At 39.9% G+C, this 24,738-nt stretch overlaps 2 protein-coding genes across 10 annotated transcripts; one reads left to right on the plus strand and one right to left on the minus strand.

Annotated features, from left to right (window-relative positions):
• Window positions 1-124: 124 nt before the first annotated feature.
• On the minus strand, window positions 125-14,957 carry syt14b (synaptotagmin XIVb). 9 transcript variants are annotated; one of them, XM_043219260.1, is made up of 10 exons: window positions 13,373-14,957; window positions 11,672-11,719; window positions 8,894-8,961; window positions 7,033-7,829; window positions 5,200-5,349; window positions 4,885-5,108; window positions 3,241-3,678; window positions 2,951-3,131; window positions 2,726-2,782; window positions 125-2,131 (listed from the first exon to the last, which is right to left on the minus strand). In XM_043219260.1, exons 4-10 carry the CDS (start codon window positions 7,784-7,786, stop codon window positions 1,815-1,817), a joined length of 2,121 nt encoding a protein of 706 aa, XP_043075195.1. In that variant the 5' UTR covers window positions 7,787-7,829; window positions 8,894-8,961; window positions 11,672-11,719; window positions 13,373-14,957; the 3' UTR covers window positions 125-1,814. The 9 variants fall into 9 exon arrangements, with proteins under 9 accessions (XP_043075195.1, XP_043075194.1, XP_043075191.1 ...); XM_043219259.1 differs by having other exon boundaries at window positions 8,894-8,964; XM_043219256.1 differs by having other exon boundaries at window positions 8,894-9,043.
• Window positions 14,958-15,178: 221 nt separating this feature from the next.
• Window positions 15,179-22,007, plus strand: nt5c1bb (5'-nucleotidase, cytosolic IB b). The gene is made up of 6 exons (XM_043219268.1): window positions 15,179-15,413; window positions 15,525-15,692; window positions 16,693-16,822; window positions 17,047-17,169; window positions 17,338-17,522; window positions 20,848-22,007. Exons 1-6 carry the CDS (start codon window positions 15,291-15,293, stop codon window positions 21,211-21,213), a joined length of 1,095 nt encoding a protein of 364 aa, XP_043075203.1. The 5' UTR covers window positions 15,179-15,290; the 3' UTR covers window positions 21,214-22,007.
• The last annotated feature ends 2,731 nt before the right edge of the window (window positions 22,008-24,738 follow it).

Consider the following 24,738-nt stretch of genomic DNA (forward strand, 5'->3'; position numbering starts at 1 on the left):
GACTGAGCACGATAAACAACCAAGTTCTTCTTAGTTTAGTCCTTTCAGACTGCGTTGAGATATTTCTAAAAACACACATTGACCGTAATGTACGAAAGCGCACGTTTAGTGATGACCGCATAAATGTTTGTAAATTTGAATTTTATTAAATGTATAGTGTCCAAAGATTAAAAATGAACCTGAATCAGCATTAACGTATGCATAATGCAGCATTTGCTTACACAATATGAAAACCGATGACAAAAGTAGGAGTTAAATTACTCAAATTTGCATCAGTTACATTTAGACATCGATTACTTGTACTTGGATGCATTTAGACAGTCCTAAGCAGCCCTACTGTTTGTATATGTTCATCTGAAATATTTTTGCAATATTGCTGGTGCGATATAGTCCCTATATCCCTTCATAAAACAGAATTATGTGTATGGTCTTGCGCTTTGGTCCGATATGTATTCTGAATGTTTCTCTTGATGCTTTAGCTATTACCATGCAGTGCATATTTGTATTTGCATATTTGCAAGTCAAGTACAAAGGCTAAACCTCAAGTAATTTGAATGCTTATGCAACTGCCAATAATACAGTACAGTTGCAGTTATGCTTTGATGGGAATAAACAGTTGGTATAGATGGCAGTGCCAATGGCAGTAGTTCAATGTTCTATTGTTGTCATAAGGCGTCTTTTTCAATCAGTCTTCTGCCTTCCCATTCCAACACTGCAAAAAACAGCAGATCCATTACTGCTATCCTGAGGAACACAGTCTCTCTAAGAGGTCAACAGCACCTCCAACATGGAGGATTCCTCTACAGTACAAATTAATATGCGACCGCATTAACATTTAAAGGGGTACTTCACCCTGAAATTTAAATTCTGTCAGTAATTACTCTTAATGTTATTCCAAGACCTCCATTTATCTTCCGAGCAAAAATGTATATATTTCTGATGAAATCAAGGCCCAGAAAGGTCGTCGATTTTACAAAGCTGAGTGGAAAAAGATGTACACTCTACATAAAACAGTCTTCGTAAACATTCTGAAGATTTCGACAGAGGATGAGTTTACATTTTTTCTTCTTCGGACTATACAGACAATATCAGATGGATGTTCTTACATCACAATGGCGCAGCACCACCACACGCATGTGACCGCGACAACTATTTTAACAATGTTCAGTTGTCTATTCTGGGTCTTGAATGCAGTAGTTGCATTGCTGTCTATGGAGGGTCAGAGAGCTCTTGGAATCTTAAAAACATCTTAATTTGTGTTCCGAAGATGAACGGGTTTGAAACGACATGAGGGTGAACAATCACTTTTAGGAGGAATTCCACAAGGGGGCAAATTGCAGTCATCTCAGTAGGAATCGATACAATTGCAAATTTCTATGAATTCAGTGGTGCTTTATGAACAACGTGATGAACAACGAACCTAATTCGACGTTTCGCAAACATGGCCGCAATTTTGAACTCACTACTTTAGGAAAAGTTCACTCAAAAATAACTTTTCTGTCATCATTTACTCACCCTCATGCTGTTCCAAACCCCCTATGACTTTCTTTCTTCCATGGAACACAAAACATGAACACTTTTCAATATAAATATAGTAAATAAGGGTTGTCAAACTCGGAAAATTTCAAGTTTCCAGTCTTTTAAAGCCATATAACGGGTGATGTTTCCTGAAGAAATCAAGTCATATATGCTTGGAGCAACATGAAGTAAATTAGAACCGAATTTTCAATTTAGTGTCAACAAAACCCTACATCTTTCCTCATATTGTCCTACTAAACCTTCAGAAGACCACAGTGCATTGTTTGCTTGCACCTCTATGAATCGAGGAGGGTGTGCCAATGGCAGACCTGCTGTCCCTCTGACTCTTTCATCTGGGTCCAGTGCTCCTCTTGTTCCTCTGTGGTGCTGTTGAGGCCTAGAGCGACCCAGCCAACCCGCTCTCTCCTCTTCATGCTGCTCCGCCGACTGTACACCGACACTTGCAGGGTGACCTCGGACAGCTGGAATAGCGCCACCTGGAACACAAATGTCTCTTTGTAGGTTGGGTTGGGCTGGCCGCGGCAAACGGAGGTCTTACATTTGGACATCTCTTTTCCTTTGGAGTCCAGCATTGTAAGCTTCACGTACGTGTCTGATGGAAAGGAAAGGGAAACAGTGAGTTAGCACCACCAGGTGGTGATGATGGTGAGCTCATGCACCAAGTCAAACACATGGGCTATATTCGGAAAGGAAAAGTATCTTTCTACTCTTTGAATACCATGCATTATATTAGCATTCTCGTTATTCTTTATGAATTTCTCAGGACTCCAAGGTATGTGATGTCTGCCATCTTTGCTCTTAGTGGCTCATAAGCACTGTATTCTGCAGCCATATCATGCCAAAAAAATGTGCTATAAAGGCCATGTGTTCTATCTATTATCCAGCAGTGGCTAGCAGGGCCATAATAACTTGTCAAACCCGCTGGTTTATTGACTTTGTGTTTATTGACGTTTTTAAAGGGCCACTAATATGGCGTTAGCCTTCCAGCAAGACATGGTGTTCATTTACTATTGACCAACTATTGTCAAAAAGTTTTAAATATATTCTATAGGATTCTCCCCACACGTCTCTATACATCTCACAACAATACATTGCAAAGAGACTTGACTGAACACACAACATCAATAAAATGCAGAAGCAGTGGAGTGAGTGGTTTTTTTAACTTTCGACATGGCAGTAAACTTACCTCTCATGATATATAGCTGCCCACTAATGAAGTGTTTTACACAACAAAACAGGCCAACTACAAGACAGGACACAGAAAAAAGGAATGTGATAGAAAATAGAGTAGACAGATAAAACGAGAGCAGTTAAATCACAAGCAGGACACAGAAAAAGCATTAAGAATGCACGTGCATGAAACAGGTTTGCTTTTAAGAGGGTTGTGCAGGTGGACACGTGGATTTCTTACTGGGCAGCTTATCGGTGGCAGAGTTTTTAAAATGGCTGCCTTTGATAACCTCGGCAGACAATCTTCCTGTGGTGGAGTTGTAGAGGAGACCCAGCAGAAGCTCTGGAGTGGAGGATTCACCAGTTGAGCGGTATGACAGAGCTCCCGCACTACGAGAGACACTCACCACTGATCCACAGCCCTGAAGAACAGTGACACTGAAGGATTACCTTTATAAAACGGATAGCTCGGACTCTGAAATCAGACTGGCTATGGACAATGTATACTGCATGCACATAAACACTGCTTACAGGAACAGATGTGCCAGGCTCCAGTGTAACAGGCAGGGCAAGCTTGCCCTGCAGGTTGAGTTTGGTTAAGTAGAACACCTTCTCCCCTAGGACCTTCTCCTTCTTCATGCGCCTCACACTGTAGAGACGGAACCGGACTGCATAGTCCCCCAAGGCCTCCTTCTCCACACACGAGAAGCGAAATGTCTCAGTGAAGACGGGACAGGGTCCCTTCTGCACTCCTGTCTTAGCCCTCTGCTTTTTGGTGGGCAGCAGGACCAAGTGGACCTGCCAGGAAATATTTCCTGTGCTCTTGAGGGTTGGAATATCTGTGGCAGCGGTCACTGTCACAGCAAGCCGTTGTTCACTAGGGTCATATTCAAATGCTACATCCAGTGTGCCGTATTTCCCCAGTGCCTCTGGTTCATATGTTTCTGGAAGTGGTGGGAGTAAGCTATCCTGTCAGAGAAAGGGAAAGACAGAGTAGTTGGGATAGAGGAAATGGACGGTTCAGAATTTGTAAATTATGCATGTGTATTTAAAATAAACAGCTTACATTTTTTGAGATTGCCTGTGTTGGCGACAATGTGGTACAACAAAGACCATTAAGGAGGTCATATCATATATTTGTCAGTTGTTTTCTTCTTCTTGATGGCATAATTAACCTTATATGACTGTTTTCCAGTCTGCCCATTTAGTATTGTATCATATTGCGACAGCGTATCATAAGAAGTATAAAGACTGAACATAAATGATCACAAGTCTTGTTAAAAAATTAAGATTAGCAGGTCTTTCCCATTGTTAGGAGCCTTTGGAAGGATATGCAGAATTGCTGGTGTTACACATATCCAGAAGTGAAAAGTCTGGCTAACTTTTCCTTTTACCATAGCAAAATGAACATGAATAGTATCAAAACACTAAATAATCCTCATTGGTATGCTCGTGGTCATGTCTTAAAATGTATGAATTTGACTTCATAAAGTTTAAAATGATTTTTTGGAACTCGGAACTAAGTTTTGAGTTCCACTATATTTTATCTCTGTAGATCAAGCAATATGATCCTCATGATATGACACTCATTGAAGTAGCCTGGCTTCTCGTACAGGATGTCTATGACAGTGTTCAGGCTTTCTGTGTCTCCAATTACAGGCAAACTCAAAGGCAAACTTACCAGATGTGGCCAAAATGAGCCAAACCCCAGACAGAGAGTCCTTGAACTGTCCTCCATGCTCCTCATAATTAAAACCACCAGTGAAATGACTCATTCATGTGACAATGAAATGAAATTTTAATAATCAACTGAAAATATTACTTCACAATGGTCTAAAAAAGAAGACATTAGTGAATGGGAATCCAAACAGACAGGAATGGGGGGGAAAGAGGAATGGGTGACAAGTGTCTTGTTTATCAGTTTGGCGTTGCATACTTCGACTCAAAGAAAACAAAATGGATTAAAAAAAAAAAAAAATCTCATGCCAAAAAACATGGGATTTGTGAAAAACAGAAACATTTACAAATATTTGTCTCAACATAGACTGCAGTGAACAGCCCTCTCGGAGACATAACAACACTGTGTAGATTTCGACAGTTTCACCGTTGAATCTGAAGGTGAGGCCGTGATTCTCATAGAAGAACGCATCGGAAACGGCGGGCCGAATCGCTCACCTCCGGGCCCAAAACAGCTGTGCTGTCACTAGGTGCGTCCTCCTCATAGCCCTTATTCAGGTAACTCTCTGTGTCCTCAGGGTCTTCACTGCCCTCACTGATCTCACTTCCACTGCCCTCTGCTGAGTCACTGCGGCCCCTTGAGCCTCCCTTGAGATCATCTTTGTCCCGGTACGGTGGAGGCTGAAGTTCATTCAGGGAACTTGAACCTTTTTTCCTTTTAACTGGAGAGAGAGACAGATATGCAAAACATGTCGTTCCTGATTACGGCATAATTAAGAGTATTTCATCAGTTAGACAGTGTACAATATTTACCCTGTTCAGCAGAGGCCTCACTGCTGCAGTCTTCCTTCTCTGCATCTTTGTCTCTCCACCCACTTCTCTGCTCATGAGAGGATGAGTCCTTGTGTCTTTTTGGTGATTCGTCCTCGCTTTCAGATGATCCTTTTTCTGGACAACCCCCATCTAAGACAGAATGGAGGTCTACTAATTCAGATTCTAAAAGTGCACTGATATATATTACAGTAAGGCTTTTGCAAACCAGTTGTAGGAAAAAGGAGGAGGAGTTCTTCGTTTTCTGGTATTTTACAAATATTTAAAGAATCAGATTTCATAGCTACAGGCTTCAAAAAGAAGAAACAAACACACAAAAACATCCTTAAAATCACTATGATAGCATGCAGTATTTAAAAACTCCAACTTTTATATTTAGTGAAAGCGAAACAGCTTTAGCACAACATGAGACTAATAGAATTTTTAAAGGTGAAGTGTATCATTTCTGAGACACTGGTGGCACCAAACAAAACTACTGGTATCAAACACAAATGTAACAAACAGGTTTGCCACACACTCAAACTAGTGCTGGGCAGTATGACCAGTAATATATATATATAAAAGTAGGCCTATTTTTACAAATTATTTCACTGTATATCTTTTTCATGCATGACCGTGTGTTAACCACATTTTTTACTGAGAGTGGAAATACTCCAGTAGAATGACCTAGAATGCCATATTTTACTATTGTGTGTCCATAATTTCAAATAGTTAGTAATTGACAGGTGCTTGGAAAAGGTCGCTGGATTTGTCAGTAAGTATATTCTAAGAAAAAGCCGCTAAAAGTGTTTGAAAGTTGCTAAATCTAGTGCTGAAGTGGAGCTTGTGTGTGAGAAATGGCAGGAGAAGGTGGAGTTCATGTACAGCTTCGCTTTTATAACTTTCACTCTTATTAACACCAAAGACTATAAAACGTAATCATATTCGAACATGTTCAAAAAAATAAACACTGGTATACCACCCAGCACTACCCCAAACCCGCTTCCAATGTTTGAGCAAACAGGTAACACCACCACTTGTTGAGTGAGAAGTTGGCTATAGTGTTTTACTCTTTGAGAAGTCAGCCAACGAATGGCTTAAAGTTATCTATAAATGTCAAATTAGGATATGAAAGTATTTTAATGGCGAAAACTTTAGACACTTCACCTATAAATAGAAAAACATCAGTAAAAGCAAGGCCTTAAATAAAATACACAAGTTCTGGGCTGCAATTTTGATAGCTATGCCCCATCTTTCCCCATCAATGCTCATTCCTGTTCTTGAAGATCTGTCTTTCTAAAGAGTTCCAAGCCTTTAAATGTTTGAAATTATCAAGTGTTACTCAATGTGTTCAGTAGCTGGCTCAAGTGTATTTGATTAGGGTTGAAGGTTGACTATGCCAGATCTCCAGGTACAAGTCAGAGCAGGACTACCCTCAATTCTGCACATTAAAGCCGCATTTACATCACATGGTTTTATCATTCTCCCATGCAGCACAGATTGGATATTACTTATGAACATGTAAACAAAAACAAAAAATCTATTAAATTGTCAGATTTGGGTTAGGAGTACTCTGGGACAAGGGATGGGAAACACTACCATGACCCTTGTGGGCCATCCTAATAACAAGGCAAGTTTCCAAGTAGTTTTCCCATTATGATGGTCCTAGTCAGAAGGATATGACAGCAGTTATTATAAAAAGAAAGATTCATTTATGTGCCCTTGGTTGAAGACTAGTATGGAATCAAGAGAGCGACGAAAAGCCAAAGAGAACCAGTGATCTAGATCCATCTCATCAGAAGAGCATAACACGGCAAGTCCATCATACAGTCTCACCTTTACCTCCTTGGTCTTTTCTTCTGCTTGTATCATCTTCTTCAACTCTATTGTGCTCTCCATTCTTTTCATGCTTTGATGCTGATATATCAGTATCACCAGAAATTTCCTGAGAGTCCTGACTATTACCTGGGTGCATCCCATTAGCTTTTTCATTGTGGTCGTCAACTTCATTCTTGTGTTTGCCAGATGAGGAAGTATTCTCTTCCTGAGAGATGGACTCTGCCTCCTTTGATGTTTGATTGTCTGAGGTCGGAGACGAGCTTTGTGGTTGGTTTGGGTCCCTTCTTTTACGATACCAACCTTTAGAGGGAGCGTAACACCACTCCCACTCCTCCTCCTCAGCCTTTCTTGCTTCCTCTTGTCTTTCTTTTTCCCTCTTTACTTCCTCTTCATCTATTTCAATAGTCCACATAGAGTTCTTTTTCGATTTTCGGCTCTTTCGACCTTCTCCTTCTCCACCGTCTGCATTACCCTCTGTCTCTTGACGCTTCAGCTTACTGCTCTTCCTCTCCTTTTGGTCAGCTTCTGAAGAACCTTCAGCATCCTCTTTGCCTGATTTGTCATCTTCTTCGGTCTGTACTTTGTTGATGATTGTATTGACCTGCTCCGTTAGTTGGTCACTGACAGTGTAGGTAACATCACTGACCGCAGTGGACAAATCGTCAACGGCAGTTGAGACAGTGTTTGAGACAGTGTCCAGGAGGGAACTGACAGAAGGAAGGCTCTGTTGGAAGCTCTTGAAAAATGCCATTGCTTTGTGCCTTCGCTGTCTCTGCCCACCCACAACATAAATTCTGTTGAAGAGTCAGCTTATACATTAATATTTAGGATCTCTCTCCAGTAACATTTTGCTTAAATAGAATGTCTTATTTAAGAAACAAGGATGACATAACTATTTTAAAGCCTAATGAGCTAAGCTGACATCTACTGCCTATATTAAAGTGACCAGCTGTGTCACTTCCTAGGACATATTTGGGACAGGATTTCAAATTTGCCTTAAATAACCAGATCAATCGCTGATGGCTCCATGCTTTTTTATTGCTCTTGCGGCACTTTATTTTTATACAACAATCAATCAGATCAATACAAACAACCAACACCTGGGTATTTTAGGCAATTTAGAAAACCTGTACAGATGTGTCTTCATGGAAGTGGCATGTCTGGTCATCTTAGCCTATATGGCCAATATTCTAACCTAAGGATGTCCAAACTCAGTCCTGGAGAGCCACTGTCCACTGAATTTAGCTCCAACATCCCTCAACATACCTGCCTAGACATTTCTAGTATGCCAAATAAGACTTTGATTATCTCAGTGGTCTCAAACTCAGTTCCTGGAGGGCCACAACTATGCAGAGTTTAGCTCCAATGTGCTCCAAATCACAACTTCTTAGAAGTTTCTATTAATCCTGAAGACCTTGATTAGCTGGATCGGGAGTGACTAAACTGTGCAGACAGACTGGGCACTCCAGGAACTGAGTTAAAGATTACATATTACTAACATATAATCAAATTGAGCAAACAGTATGCATATTTGGCGTGCTGTCCAAGTGGAGTACTCCAAGCTCTGAACCCAGGAACTCCCTATATCCCAGGCTGGGATAGAAATAGTTAGAAGTGAAGGTAAGTTTACTGTATATTTATGGTTGATTATCTGAACATGCCCCTCCCAAACTTTAACTAAAGCCTCAAAGGCAGGGTGTCTGCTCTACGATCAGAATTGGCCATATTGTAAATAGTTTTTCCATTTTTTTTCTATTTACAATATCAGATGGACTTTAGAAGTGCGAGAAGGTCGGCTCACTAGGATTTGAAAAACAGCCATACCAATGTACACATTTATTGAAAACTATTTATTTACCTTGCACACCTTTGTTAAAACCTTCAAAACGTGGCAGCTCACTGCTCGGGCTCTCCACTGAAAGCTTGCTGCTGAGGTAAAGAAAAAACAGAGCGATCACGGCCATGAAGACAGCAATGGAGGAGAGGACACCTAGCAGTTCAGGAGATACTAAAGGAAAAAAAGAGAAACAGAGAAAGAGAAAGCATAGGGTTGGAGGACAAAAGCTGAGAAAGTAAAGGTCAAGAGTTGAGAAATTGATCCACCTAGATAACAGACAAGCATTGTAGATGGTAATGGATGCTATCATGAGTTCCTCCAGTAATGACTGAACAATAAACCTCTGTATCATTTCCTTAAAGGAAAAGTTAGTCTCAGTGTCAATATGGCACAAATCACACCATTATTGTATTACATTCATGTTTTTATAAATATGTACAGAAAACTGATGCCTTACATGTGCCGGTATTTGGTAATGCGATATATCACGATAATTAATGTGCACGTTATTGTTACCGTAAGCATTTCAAAATACCGAAACTAATTATTTATTAAAAACTACTCCAAATTTCGAATGCATTTTAAAAACACTTTTTCCCGTTAACGGGTTAAATGCATAAAACATGCACTCGTGTCAATAAGCAAGGATGAGAATATATACATATTAACTCTCTGACAGCAGAGGGTGCTGAACAGCCGTTACCTTGGAAATGCCGTAAACAAAGCTACTTATTTAAACAAATATTTATTATTCTGTCACACTTTACATTAGGGCTTCATTATTAAACATTAGTCAATTAATTAGTTAGCATAAAAAAAATTCAAAAAATTTTCTCTTTATAATAACCTCGGCTAAAATAAACTAAGAGTTGTATTGTTTTTAACAAAGATTAAAAACTTCTGTAGCAAATGTAGCGTTTGTTCATTGATAATGTTAATGCATTATTTAAGATTAACTAATGATATTTTACTGTAAAGTTTACTGTTAAATATTCTGCACGCCGTTGTAATCTGTACATTATTAACCGTTTTGTGCTTTACGTTTATTGCTATATTGTATTTAAATGTTCATATACTTTTGTTTTGTTCATATATTAAACCTGTTAAACTGCATTACGACAACACTATTTTGGAACTAAATTTCAATATCGTGATGATACCGTATGCCGTGTTGAAAGCGTTATCAATTAATCGCAACATGACATTTTGATACCGGCATATGCCTACTTCCACATATTGAATAAGATCACTGAGAACATTTTAACTACTTTTAAACGTGTACAACTGCAACTCACTAGACTCTATATAGTAGTAGTATAGTAGCCAACATTTGAAGTGGATCAAAACCATTCACTAAAGTTGTCCTAAAAAGAAAATGTGTTCTTGTCTTTAATACAGTTTAAATATTGGCTACTGTAGACCAAAATAATGTATATTTGAAAGATTATAAAAAAATTTGTGAAATCATTTAAAAAGTACAAAGCAGTAATCTAAATGTTTGTACCAGAAGTTAGATCAATGCCAAATTTCCTTATTTTATTAATTAAAATCCTTTAATTAATTATTCAGTTTATGTCATAGCAAAAATGCTATATTTTCAAAGTGGTCCCAAAGGTCGACTATTAAGAGTCTTTCACAGTAATACTTTGTTCATATAAATCATTCATGTATCGCTCTTGTGTATTTTCCAAATAGATGCTAAGAATATAAAGAATAAGAATATAAACCTTTACCGAAACATGAAACACGAGTAAAGCATCCTTTCTCCGCTTCTTCAATAGACTATGAAATATACATTGTGCACAGAAACACAGAAAATATTACCACAATCTGCAGATAAGTCCTTTGATATCTCCTAAATCCAACAATCTCTTCTTCAGTCAGTTTGTGGACCTTTATATCTCATCTGCCAACGTCCTCATAGATCATATTTAAAAGGTCTGCCTTCCATCTCTCGCAGTGAGTGAATCTATAGCACCCGTCTTCAATCTATCTCTCCCAGTGCTGAATAATTCACTAGTCTAAGGTAACTGGATGCCCCTTCACACTTTGTGCACACAATACCTCTGGACCTTCCATTGGAACCTACCCTACATTAACCCGAAACTGGATTGACTCGCACATAAGCGACAAACACATGCTAACCGGACCATAGGGGGTATCATGAGGCTGACAGATTGCACAGAATAGCAGATACGTTTCTGAACTTTATTTAACACACGTCCACTAATTAGCGCTCGCTTGAAGCACCAGCAAGTTTAGACTACAAAGCGCCGAACAGCTTTTTTGTAGAAGACAAGAGATCTACGAGTCACCCCATAATACGATAATGCAAGCAAATGCGAATTGGCTAATCCAAATGAACTCAAATCCCATAAGGCAAAGCCGCTACGCTCGATTTTTGACATTTCACCGATAATCTTCCACTGCTGCCTACTGTTACGCAACACGATCTTCCCCTTTGCTCTGTGGCCGTCACGGCGGGGGAGACAAAGACATGCTTATTTAAATATCAGCCACTAAGTAGTAGAAATTGTGTTGTTTACACATAGGTCTTCCTGCTCATAGTAACACAATCCTCCGTCGTGAATTAATAACGACCCTTGTTTTTGTTCACCAAACCCGATAGGTCATTCATCATTGATAGAAGTGTGGGACAGGGGAGGTGAGGGGGTACAAAAATATTTGATCTTTTACAAAGTATAAATTAGTAGTACAGTAAATATTCACGAGCAATGGGTGCGTGTTATGGATGGATGGATGGATGGATGGATGGATGGATGGGGAAGATGCTCTCACCTCTTCTAGCGCAGATGAGTTCATGAACACCACAGCTCCGCCCCCCACCTGAGGACAGGAAACAGCACTTGCAATCAAGAAAGTGCCTGCTAACTCTCTTTGACTCTCTCTTCTATTCATGGCACCGACAATTCATGCTCTGTGTGCGCACCGCAGGGACAGTTTAAAATAAGTAAGTGTTAAAATGTAGCCGGTGACATTCAGATTAATGATGATGCATATATCTCTCACACGCGCACACTTTCAGTCTGAGCTTTCTCGAAGGAGCACGATTTTGTACAGCGCTATATCTTTCTCTTTCATCGTCTTTCCATTAATATCGTCAAATACCATTCTTAAAGCAATAGTTCGCCCCGAAGAATAATGACTGAATAAATAAATCATTAAAATAATAATAATTCACCCATCCTCATCCACTGATTCATAAAAAAAAAAGCTTTCATTTGTCTAAACGGTGACAGATTGTCAAAAGAACACTCCTGGGAGAGCTGGAGCGAAGCCAAGGAACTTGAGAGCTGACATTTTTTTGTTTGCTATAGCGTATAAAACCAAACCTAAAAGCAATTTTCATTCATTGAAATATATATTTTAGATGAAAAACCTTAGGATAACGTTGCAACTAATAAAACTGTCAAAAATAGTAAAACCAAAAACAAAGTAACAAATTACATCTATATAGAAACACGATTAAAATAAAGCAAACGATCGTTTCTGAACTTGTAAAAGAAAAATACTAAAATGCTAAAATGATTAATCCGTTGCTCACAAAAATCACCATTGTATCCAAAGTCATGTGGACTATTTTAATTATATTTCCACGGTAATTAGGCCTGACATCTTCATTCCAAAGGTCAATCATGGCTTTCTTATAAAACTTCTCATGTTGTGTTCAATGGGACAGGTTCAGACAGGACAATGTATGAGTGACAGAGTTTGATTGAATAACTTTAATTTTGCCATACTGCATTACTGACGGTTTCTCAGAGTTGATACTCTCAGGCATTTCCACTTGTTCCATGTGTTGTTTTTAAATTACAAGTTATGCTATAGTGATAATTGTGTAAGCTACCGAGCTTCATAAACGCACTAAATACAAAAAGTGTCCTGCTATTGCCATGTTCTGAACAGGGTAGACTGTCGGAGTAGCATGTATTCATATCATGCGATATATTAATCTATCCGATATCCAACATCCTTCAGACGCTGTCGCTACTGTCAAACTCACACCGTGTATCGCCGAGCAAGCCGTCTTGTAGTTTTCCTAACGCTACAACTTCCCAGGACCACCTGGCAGGTCAAAGACATGAATAACAGATGGAGACCTCGCGCACACGCTGCCATAAAAACATAACGCGGCGACGCAATAGCAACAAACAAAACTTAAGCGCGCGATCCATTAAGGATTCTCCACCTGCATTTTTCCCAAACGTGAATGAAAAGGCGTTGTCGCGTTCGTGCATCTTCCAAGCGACGCGCTTACATTACTCTATACGGCAGGGTCCGCATTGGTGCAGTGGCACATAACCGGCTGCAGCCGAGTCCAAAACGCGTTAGGACTTGCTCTTCAAAATAAAACCGCGCGCGTTTAACGTTTCTAATCGCCTCGCGTAAAAAAAGTACGTTCGGAGCGACCCCGTCGTGCGCTGTTACCTATAAAGATCACGGTGTGCTCTACCCACGCCGGACAGTGATGATACTCACCCTCAAACGCCATGATGCCGTGAATGGGACGTGATAAGGGGTGGTGTAGAGAGAAAGTGCTTCCATGCCGCGAGAGGGAGGAGAGACGCCGGGACAGCGATGCTTGCTGCGGCACGCGTGACAGACACATACGCCGTAAAAGAGTGGCAACGTTGAGGTATTTCTACACGACCCCGAACCCTTAAACAGACAAGTGTCTGCTGGTTGATAGCCGTCGGGGTTGTGAATATCGACAGGGCTGCGGTGTTTAGATCGAAACGACTGCTTGCAGCTACTTTTGTTCATTCACTGCGAAAGTGTCAGGGGGCTTTGAACCCAGGCCTCCATTAATAGACCGAACCCCGCCAATTGAGAAGATGGGTCGACCGATGTAAGGAAATTATATCATTTGTTGTCCCGCTGCCCTAAAAAGCTGCTGTCTGCGAGGATTTGAACCGACGCCTCCATTCGGACGCCATTCGTGATAAAACGCGCGAACACTCTGTTATAAGAAGAGGTGATGAATCGGTGTTTGAACAGTTTTTAACGAATCGGTCGATTAAATTATTAGCGCGTAAATCACCTCAAAGCAGTTATTTGTCGCCTCCTACTGGTGTAACCTGCAGGGAGGGTCTCTACTGGTCTGTCTCGATTTCTATACCTTTAGAAGTGACCGAGTCTCATCCGGGTATTTTCTTATTGTTTGTTTCATCGGCGCTGCGCTCACACGCAAAACCTGATTTTACCAAGTTTGACATGTTCCCGAATTAACATCGTCGACCCTGGAACAGCACTGTGATTAAACAATCGGAAGAAAAACCCGTTTTTGTGCAATTTAGGTCTTGCGATCAGTTTTTGCCGCTTACGTCAGTCATTCATCTATCATTTCCTCTGGTCTTAGGTATTACTCGTTAAGGTTAAGGTCAGCATGGTCAGCGTTAATTGTTTTTCACCTATAGAAGTTTGTGATTATGGTTGCACTGTATTTAATGTTACTACTTTGGAGCAATACCACAAATCAAGCCAAGGCTGCCCGCTGAAACTAAGCAGGGTTGAGACTAACAGGTTAAACTAGTGCTAGTGGAGCCAGCAGGGGGTACTCAACCTGTCTGTGTTGCTTCTAATGCCCCAGTATAGTGACGGGGACGCTACACTGTAAAAAAAAACCCCACTGATGAGACCTTACACCAAGGTCCTGACTCTCTGTGGTCATTAAAAATCCCTTGGCACGTCTTGCAGGGGTGTATCCCTGATGTCCTGAAATTCCCTGGCCCTTGTCAGTCATTGCCTGCTAATAATTTCTCTCTCCTCCTCGCCCGGTGCTGGCCTGGTGTGTGGCGAGAGCACCGGTTTTTGTTGTACTGTATAAATAAAGCACTGTGGAAAAAGTCACATACACAGCCTTGTGGTCTTCAAGCTTTTTTAAACACTTACGCTAAGTGGAAATAGACGGGAAGTAGATAAGTCAAGTGGGCAGACTGTAAGTTTAGGATGATTAATATAAATGCATAGCCATTTTTTTTTATCATCATTACCATCAACAATAGTGTTCTTCAGCAAACGCATTATGCTATGAGGTGATATCTCACAGGGGGAAAAAAACACAAACCCAAAAAGTAGTTATTGATGTAATAATTATAATTTAGATAATTATTAAGCGGCACACAAGAAACATATTCCATAAAATAATAATAATAAAAAAATTGAAATAAGCGACGTGGTTCTGGAGACAAACCCTTATGTTTGCAGCGAGCTAAAACGACAAGCTGCGGATCCGAGACTTATTCGAGTGAAAGCGCACACGTCCTGCGTCAAACGGACCGCCTCCCTCTCAGCATCCAACCCCTTCACGTTTCCGCGATGTCCGACATCCAGCCCTGCCTCGACGTAGGAAGTCGAGCTCGCGCGCTGACTTCAACAGACCTGTTCAAAAGACACAATGAGCGAAATAAAACACGCGCAGGCGGCTTCGACTGACGCGAAGGGAGGCCCGGCAGAGGAGACGGACTGGGCGGCCGCTAAAGCCCACTTTGAAAACTTGAAATCGACTAAACCGAGACCCGTAAGTGTTCGGTGAAGTTCGGCAGGGCGTTGTGCTCGTGCACTAAGGTTAGCTGCAGCCAGATTGATTGTCATTGGGTTTTTTTTTTTTTTTGGACGTGTCTTTTAACAGCCCAAGCCGAAATATGCGGTCACCATCGCAGTTTCTTCCCGAACCTTGTTTGATATGGTGGCGGAAAGGAAGATATTCGAGGAAGAAGGACTGGAGAAGTATGTTCAACATCAGCAAGACCACGAGAACGAGCCACTGAAACAAGGACCTGCTTTTCCTTTCGTTAAAGTGAGGTTAACATCCACACGTTAGAACAACATCGTCCACAAATGAACACAGTCGGCCAAGTTTATTAATTGATTTATTTAAAATGGCGCGTCCTCTCAGACGCCAGATATAAGTTACAATGCAAGCTAACAATGTGTCCGATTCTAGAGTCAGTTTTATTAACCGGACATCTTTCTGTTGATCCTATTTGCAAAATCGGTTTGACCGATTCACGACTCGGGCCCGGTCTTTGCAGCTCAGCTAAACGATTCATTTGTCCGATTTGTAATGAGCAGAAAAGCGATGACTGGAAAAGCTTTTTAAGCTTACAGATTTCCAGGGTGAAATTAAGTCGCTTTAATAGCTAAATAGCAGATATGTTGCAAATTTTATTAAATTAATTTTAATTAAGCGAGCTTATTTGAACATTCTCGACGAAAAGAGTCATTAAAACCGATTTGTTTTTCAGTTTAAGGGCCGAGTCGTGACCGCAGCATGCGACCTGGGACATAAGAGATTACAACAAACAAACCTTTTATAATACAGCTTTACAGACCATAAAACTCCAGTATTTTTAGAAAATACAGAGCATGTAATATGTCATAATGCGAAGTTGTGACGATGCAAACACCGTGACCGAAATCGCTGAATCACCAGTTCTTTGGAACCAACTGTTCGAACGAACTGATTCCCAGAATGATTCAGAATTCTCATCACTAGAACACTGCAGGTATAAACGATGAAGCTGTTAATATTGCAAACACATTGTTTATTTGTATAGTATTATTCAGTAATTCCGGACGCTGCACTTCAGGACGTGATTAATACATTTTTATTTTCTTTCAGCCTCATTTTTAACATAAAAGAGCAGAAATGGTCATCTTGAGTATTGCGTTTCTTGTGTCAGTTGCTTCCTGTTATTGTAACTTTGCAAATTCAGTTCATTATGCTGCATTATATTGCTAAATACTATTTGCTTGCTTGTGAAAACAAGACTTTCCTCCTTGTAATATTCACACAGGCACTGATGGCTGTAAATGAACGGCTGAGGAAGCTCTATCCAGAAAGCGAAGAGCTGTTTGACATCGTTCTCATGACCAATAATCACGCCCAAGTTGGGGTGAGACTCATGAATAGCATAAATCACTATGGTAGGTGTCATTTCCACTGCATTCTGGTCTAGATGTTACACCCATGTTTCTGAGCATCCCCTGAAAGTATACAACTGAAGTTCAACAGAACGTTTATTGGACAATTAAGCTTGCAGGCAGTTGTCTTTGTGAAATACACCCAACGTTTAGACAATGTACAACAAGGAAGCTTTACTGGAAGAGATCGGTAGTTGAGTGGTGAAATGAAAATTCCTCTTTTACAGATCTGACGATAGAGCGATTCTGCATGACAGGAGGTCAGAGCCCGATCGGCTACCTCAAGGCCTACATGACTAACCTGTATCTCTCTAAAGACGGCAAGAAAGTCCAGGAGGCCATTGAAGAGGGTAAATTGATGATAAACACGCAAACGTAATGCACGCTATAGTGTTGAACCTCGCGAGCTGATGGCATTTTTAGATTAGATTGCATAGTTTATGATTAATTACGTACATTTAGAGTTATGATGTTCCTCATATTGTAGTGTTTTTGGGATTTTTCTTTTACCTTGTCAGGAATAGCAGCAGCCATCATGTTTAAGCCTGATGTGGAGTCTCAGCTGTCTGAGACTCAGCTGCGAGTGGCTTTCGATGGGGATGCTGTGCTCTTCTCTGACGAGTCGGAGATCATAGTGAAACAGCACGGCCTGGACACGTTCTTCGAGCATGAAAAACAACATGAGAATAAACCACTCGCACAGGTATGTCAGGTATTACGACTAACTGTGGATCATGGGACTGGAGTTTTGCTTTTGTACAGAAGTATCAGAAGTTCAAATACGCTGCGTTGGTGTAGATGACTAACATTATGTTGTGTTGCAGTCCACTTGGGAAGTTCATATTTATGAGTTTGTCGTGTGCGTTCAGTTCACTGCTTGGAGCAATATGCTGGTGCTCTTCAGGATTAAAATGATTTAATTCGGGATTAAAATGATACATCACTGATTGTGCATCTCCGTGTTATTGCGTTTATGGAGGTTATGTAAATGGATAAAAAAATGAAGATAAATAATTAACCTGGTCTTATAAAAAAAGATGTACATCAGTGCACTTTTTTTTTTTTTTTTAATGCAACACTGTTTTCACGTGACTTACTGCGCGTTTCGTTGCAGTTCCAAAGAGAAATCTCCATCTAGTGGTGCTAAAACACAGGTTCAGTACGTGAACCCTGGCACATTTTTATTACACTGATATAGGTATGCATTGCGGAATTTAAATGAAATCAAACTTTTATATAGTGCTCTTAATGATTGAACAATTTGTTATTACATGCAGAGACGTTCTCTGTAATCAATTCGACGATAATCACTAGAAGTTAAGTGTCCCCAACAAAGTAAGCCAGAGGTGACGGTGGCAAGCAACCAAAACCCCATCCATACAGAATGGAGAAAAAAAAAACCTTGGGAGAAACCAGACTCAGTTGGGGCCAGTTCTCCTCTGGCCGGACGCCCAGCACTTAACTTCCAGTTCAATTTTAAACACAGCTGTGTCAGATAGTGTAAATGACTGTGTGTGTGTGTGTGTGTGTGCGCGCATGCATCAGGATCTGGTGATCTGTCCACGGGGCGCATCTAGGTTTTCTGGTCTCTGATGAACATAATCTCTGGGTGCTGATCCACCATCTAGTCTAGATACAAACTGTGAAACAGATTAAGAAAGAAACTGGACTAATATTAGCGTAGATGCCTTTCTTTTTACGATGTCAGGAATACATCATGTTTTATGAGTAGTGTTCCCGGTTCCAGCCGATCTAATAAATGCAGCCTAGCAATCCTTTAACGGATTTGAATAATAAAAGTGTGTTAGTGTGTAGGCTGGGTTAAAAAGATGTGTCTTTAATCTAGATTTAAACTGGCAGAGTGTGTCTGCTTCACGAACAGAGTTAGGGAGATTGTTCCAGAGTTTAGGTGCTAGATAGGAAAAGGATCTGCCGCCCGCAGTTGATTTTAATATTCTAGGTATTATCAAATGGCCAGAGTTTTGAGAACGCAGCGGCCGTGCAGGACTTTAATGTGATAAGAGCTCGCTCAAGTATTGAGGAGCTAAACCATTCAGGGCTTTATAGGTAATTATTAAGATTTTAAAATCTATCCGATGTTTGATAGGCAGCCAGTGCAGTGTTGACAGAACCGGGCTAATATGATCATACTTCCTAGTTCTAATAAGGACTCTGGCTGCTGCGTTTTGGACTAGCTGAAGTTTGTTTATCAAGTGTGCAGAACAACCACCCAATAAAGCATTACAATAACCTAACCTCGAGATCATAAACGCATGAATTAATATTTAGCATTAGACATTGAAAGTATAGGTCGTAATTTGGATATATTTTTAAGATGGAAAAACGCAGTTTTACAGATGCTGGAAACATGATTGTCGAAGGAAAGATTGCTGTCAAGCAGCAGACCTAGGTTTTGATTTTGCATTTGTTGATGCAACCGGTCCATTTCTACTTCCTTTTGCACAGATTTGAGTTGTTTTGTCGAACCGTAGTTGCACAGGATTCGAACCGGAGCTCCCTGCCTCTTGAGTACATCTCTGTACTCCGTGAACTACCGAACGATCCTACAGTTTATGAATACCTATAGATACGAAGCTGGATATGTGTGATGCTAACGTTCAAAAGCATCAATTCTCCCAACATATTAATATTGTTTTGAAGTCGTAACATGATATTGTTCAAGTAACTGCAAAAATTATGCTTTATTAATCGGAACACTATTTATGTGACAAGGAATACAATTAACATCAATACAGATGATGCATCTTCTGTGTCTGCCAAATTTTCTCACTGACACAGTTTTAACTTATAAGTTCAGTTTCCAGGCTGGTAATGACCACGTTTTGGAGGCGTTCGTGGACGTTTAGCTTGTAATCATCTTTCCAACACGACCTGAATGCATCGATAGTAACTTCAAAAGGCCAAATATAGGTGTAATTAAAAATGAAAGCAAAGTGTACCCGGTGTGTTTTGCTTTTCCTAAAGACAGTTAATCATTGACCCTTTGAGTAGTCGGCTACTTCTAGTCAATTAGTGAAAATGAGCAGTCGTTATAGAAGCCCTTTTATAGAAAATTCTTAACATGCCTTACAAGGAAATTTTTGTTAATGGATTCAGGCACATGCTATTTATACAACACCGCATGGTTCTCCATAGGGTCATTTTTAGCATGCTTGAGTCTAGCTGCGTTGAATGCTGACTTGTAATGCAGAGATTTGCAGGCAAAAGTACCTCCTGAAACTGATTTACACCAAGGACAATAACGATAGCAATAATGATAGAAATAAGATTTTAAAAAACATTCTAAATGTAAAAAAAAAATAGCGAAGTCCAAACTACAACTATAACAATAATGGCACAATACTGTAAGCAATTTGAGAACCATTTTTTTCAGTTGATATACAATAAAAACATTGACAGCCAATCAGAATCCAAGAGTGTGCACATTCAAAGTGGTAGACAACAAAACAAAAGCATATTTAATAACGGGTATAGTTACTTTTCTAAAGTGTAGCTACTTTATAGTTATTGTTCTTTGTGTGGACAGACCTTAACTGTCTTATGAACTAGAGTGAGCTTTGGTGATAATTAAGCAAATATGTAATTAGTAACGGTATTAATTTCTCACTACAAATGAAATAAAAATGGAAAAGGCTGTTCAAAAATGCACAAACTGACCACCAGCTGCAATTTTCAGACGACACTTTAATTAAACTGTAAAATGTAACCGTCTTTGAGATGCACGGGGTAGTGGAATATCATAGCAAACGATGCTGCATTCAAAGCTTACAGATTAAAATATCTCCATAGACAGGATGTGACACAATCACTGGATTTGGACAGGCCTTGTGGGATGCCTACCTCCATATGCTGTCTGTGGAAGCAGCATTTTTCAACTTTCCAACGCAGACTCTTGTCTTAAATGGGCAGCTCTGTTTGCTCCAGCATTAGCACTTGCCAATAATAGATCTTCAGGTTCAATCTAATCCCATTGGCTGACGCACTCCTCCCCTCTTCTTCATCTTCAGGGTCCTCTTAAGTGCTTTCTGGAGGCTCTAGGGAAGCTCCAGAAGAAATTCTACGCCAAAAACGAGCGGCTGAACTGCCCCATCCGTACCTTTTTGGTGACGGCCAGAAGCGCGGCCAGCTCTGGGGCCCGTGTGCTTAAGACTCTCAGAAGCTGGGGCCTGGAGATCGATGAGGCTTTGTTCCTTGCTGGGGCCCCTAAAGGGCCCCTGCTGCAGAAGATTCGCCCGCACATATTCTTTGACGACCAGATGTTCCACATAGAGGGGGCCAAGGAGATGGGCACTATTGCTGCCCACGTGCCATATGGGATAGGACAGAAATATAACAAAGGAAAGCTGATTGAACCAGAAAAGCAACAGAAGTAAGAGATTGTCATGATTTTACAGCCAGTAAGGGAATTCATTTATATAGCTTATATTGTTTAGATGAAGACATCTGAAGACCCCTTACTTTTAATGCTTTATGATGCAATCACATCATAGGAACTGCTCTGTAGAAGTATGTTTTCTTAACACATATATTTTTTTCCTCGCACAAAGTTTGCTAATGAAATGGTTTTATTAGCAATAATGCTGGATAATTCTTTTTAGTTTATTGGACATCTATCTATCTATCTATCTATCTATCTTCTTTATATATTTTTATATAGATGCTATATTTATGAGGAATATTTGTTTTTATGGGGGTTCATATAACAAGATGATTTGCTTTATATATGAATAAATGGCTGCTGTTTTTTTTTTTTTTTTTTTTTTTAACTAGAACATTAAACACTTTGAAATGTTTTTGCTGAACAGATTTTCATATTATCCGGCCGTTCTAAATGCACTTATTTTTGAGGAGGAAAGTACATCAATTCAGAATTCATTAAAGTGAGGCCTTCATTATCATTATTAGAGTATTCTCCGCAATTCAGGACCATCATCTGCCCGTTCTGCTGCTCCATGGTTGCAATTATTTAGTGTGGTGCTATGTTCATACGTAGATGTTCTCCGGGGGTTAATTTGCTTGTTTTGCAAATGGCAGTTACATAATGTGTTGATGCCTCTGCTTGTATGAAAATGATCAGAAACACTATTTATTGGAAGGTTGCGTTGCATGTCACTGAATTGCATAATCGTTTTGTGTTACAGGATGTCAACAAAAGCTCTTAAACTCCGCATGTAAATACGCCGCCGTTTGTACGTTTAAAAATGTTATCAAGCAGCTTGACTAAATGACATTTTATGCTGCATTGGTTTTGTTTTGGTTTTAGGCTGTTTTGTTTCGGGTTAAGGTAAAATTGAACTGAACACTTGTAATTGGGCTGAATAAAGGTTTTTAGATAACAAAAAAAAAACCGAGTCAAGTTACTTGGAACGCGTACGGAAACAATAAAAAATTGCATTAGCACTCAAACTGATCACTAACCACAACTTTCAGACAGCTTAGCTCAGCTGAACACACAATACTAGGCAAGGATGCTGTCGCCTTTAGAAATCAATCAGTTCTATAACTATATGTATATATATATATATATATTCACACGCATTAATTCTTTTATCATTTTAAATTTAGATGTTGTACATGTAGATGCAGTGAAATTAAACAAGCAGTCACAACCGAACTTGGCATCCTTTACGATTAACAATTCTTTACTGCAACGAAGCTTGATTGAGCCAAACTCATAGCTGGGAAGTGTTTCCAGTAGAATGCGAAGGAAGCGTAGACTCGGAGGAAAGTAGGCCTCAGGTAGACCCACAATATGCACTTGAAGGCAGCAAAAGTCACTGAATATTCACCGCACAATTCACACACACTGACAAAAACAAAAAGCCGCCCAGAAACGCCCGCGAATGAGTAAATACCGACCCAACTCTCATTTTTTGGGTCACTTTTATAAATGAGCATTGCTTCAATAAAAATCCCTGCGCTAATCAGAAGAGGGCACTATGAGACTAAAGCATGTTTGTGCCATTAATTCAAAAGCCTTGCCACAGGCCACGCAATTTTTTTTCCGAGAGTACACGTAATGAAAAACCCTTCGTATTTAGTGAAACGTTTCAAATCGCGGTTGAAAGGAATTTCGAACGGTGAGTACAGCCAAAACCGAAGCACGGGAGGCCAGTGTCCCTTCCCAGCCCCTGAAAACATTTGTCCGTTCTCTTTCTGTTGGGCAACAGACTGCCTCTCTTTATGAGCTCTGCCTGTCCTCCAGTTTCCATGGATACTTCAGCACTGACTCCAGGAGAAGTGAGTGGGCTCAGTATGTTTGAGACATAATTAATGACAATGGATTACAGTCAGTGAGCGCCCTGAGCTCCCGCAAAAGAAGCTTAACCTCACATACACTATAATTAGTGTTCATGAAAGAGGACTAAACATAAAACATAGACTCAGAGTTCTGGCTGAATTGCGCTATCCTTTCAGTCAGAGGTGATATTTCTGCGGCTGAGGTGACGTGTGTATGTGCCAGTTTGCACGTTCTGGGTATCGGGAGAAGTGTGGCTGCGACACACGTGGGTGTAATAGCATTAGAAAGTCATGCTTGAGCGCTTGGATATTTCAGAGTGTAACTGAGGCTGCGTGTGAAACACGAATTATAGTTACGCGTTATATTGGTGGTTTGATACGACTTCAAAATGGTCACGCTTTGCTATCATAAATCATATTCTGTATTGCATTGATTCAAACCATTAAATATGTTAGTGTTTGGATAAAAAGACTAAGAAACGATTCAAGTGATCCAGTTTCTAAACCGGTTTGAATGTGAACGCTAAGCGGATAGTTTTACTTTTATTTTTCTAATGGGTACTTTTCTTCACTGCTGGTTAGTATTGTAGTATTTACTAAATGTTTTGGAAAATATTAAGATGAGGTCAATTTTCAAATGAAACATTGGTTTGGTTAATTTTGTACGTTTTATGTAAAAAAAAAAAGTAAAAAATTTGCGAGCATGGGAACATCTATACATCTGTACTGAACCAATGTTTCATATCAAACATTCTAAAATTGCTCTCATCTTAATATTTACCAAAAGATTTATATATTCAAGTGAATAAAATAACCACTTAGCGTTCACATTCAAACTGGTTTGGAAACTGGATCACTTGAACGTTACTTAGTCTTTTTATCCAAACACTTAACATATACAAAGGTTTGAACCGATGCAATACCAAAGATGAATTATAATAACAAACGTACACCAAGATGTGAACTTTCTAGAAGTTTCTGTAATATTACAGTGCCTTCTGGAACATTTAAGAATATGGTACTAGTCATAAAAGCCAAAAATCATCATCCTCTGCACACTTCTGAAAGTTTTACACAATTCAGTTCTTCGCTCAGTATAATGCATTTTTTTATTATTATTATTAAATTACTAAATGCATACTGTTTTATTTTTTTTTTTATGCATGAGTAATGATTTTTCTTTTTTTAGCACCGTTCACGATACACAAAAAGCAACGTGATTTCCGCATGCCGGCCGGACGCCGTAAAGAAACGTTTCAAATAAAAGCGGAACGCTTTATAAAAATGCATGCATGCATGGTTTAGCGCTTGAACAAAAGATGCCGAGGAAGCATCTTAAAACGGATCTGAAATACTATGTCTGTGAGCCCTTGCGTCTTGATTATGTTTACACTGTAAGCCAAACCCACAGACGGAGCAGACTAGTGTTTTTCCCTCGCATTTTCTGTAATGTAATGTAATGAAATGCATTCAGGTCAGACCAACCCTCGTTTTGCCTGTGGGACTCCCAGAGCACAATGGTTTCCAGGTCAACAGGAACCAGAACCAGTCGTCAGTAAAACACCGTGACAGCACGTCTTTTAACGGTGAAGCCTTTAAAAGATTCATGATTGACAGTTCTAGTTTTCAGCGCTCGCTGGGTTCTCCTGAATTAGATT

This window comes from Puntigrus tetrazona, chromosome 20, assembly GCF_018831695.1.
Source record: "Puntigrus tetrazona isolate hp1 chromosome 20, ASM1883169v1, whole genome shotgun sequence".
NCBI lineage: Eukaryota > Metazoa > Chordata > Actinopteri > Cypriniformes > Cyprinidae > Puntigrus > Puntigrus tetrazona.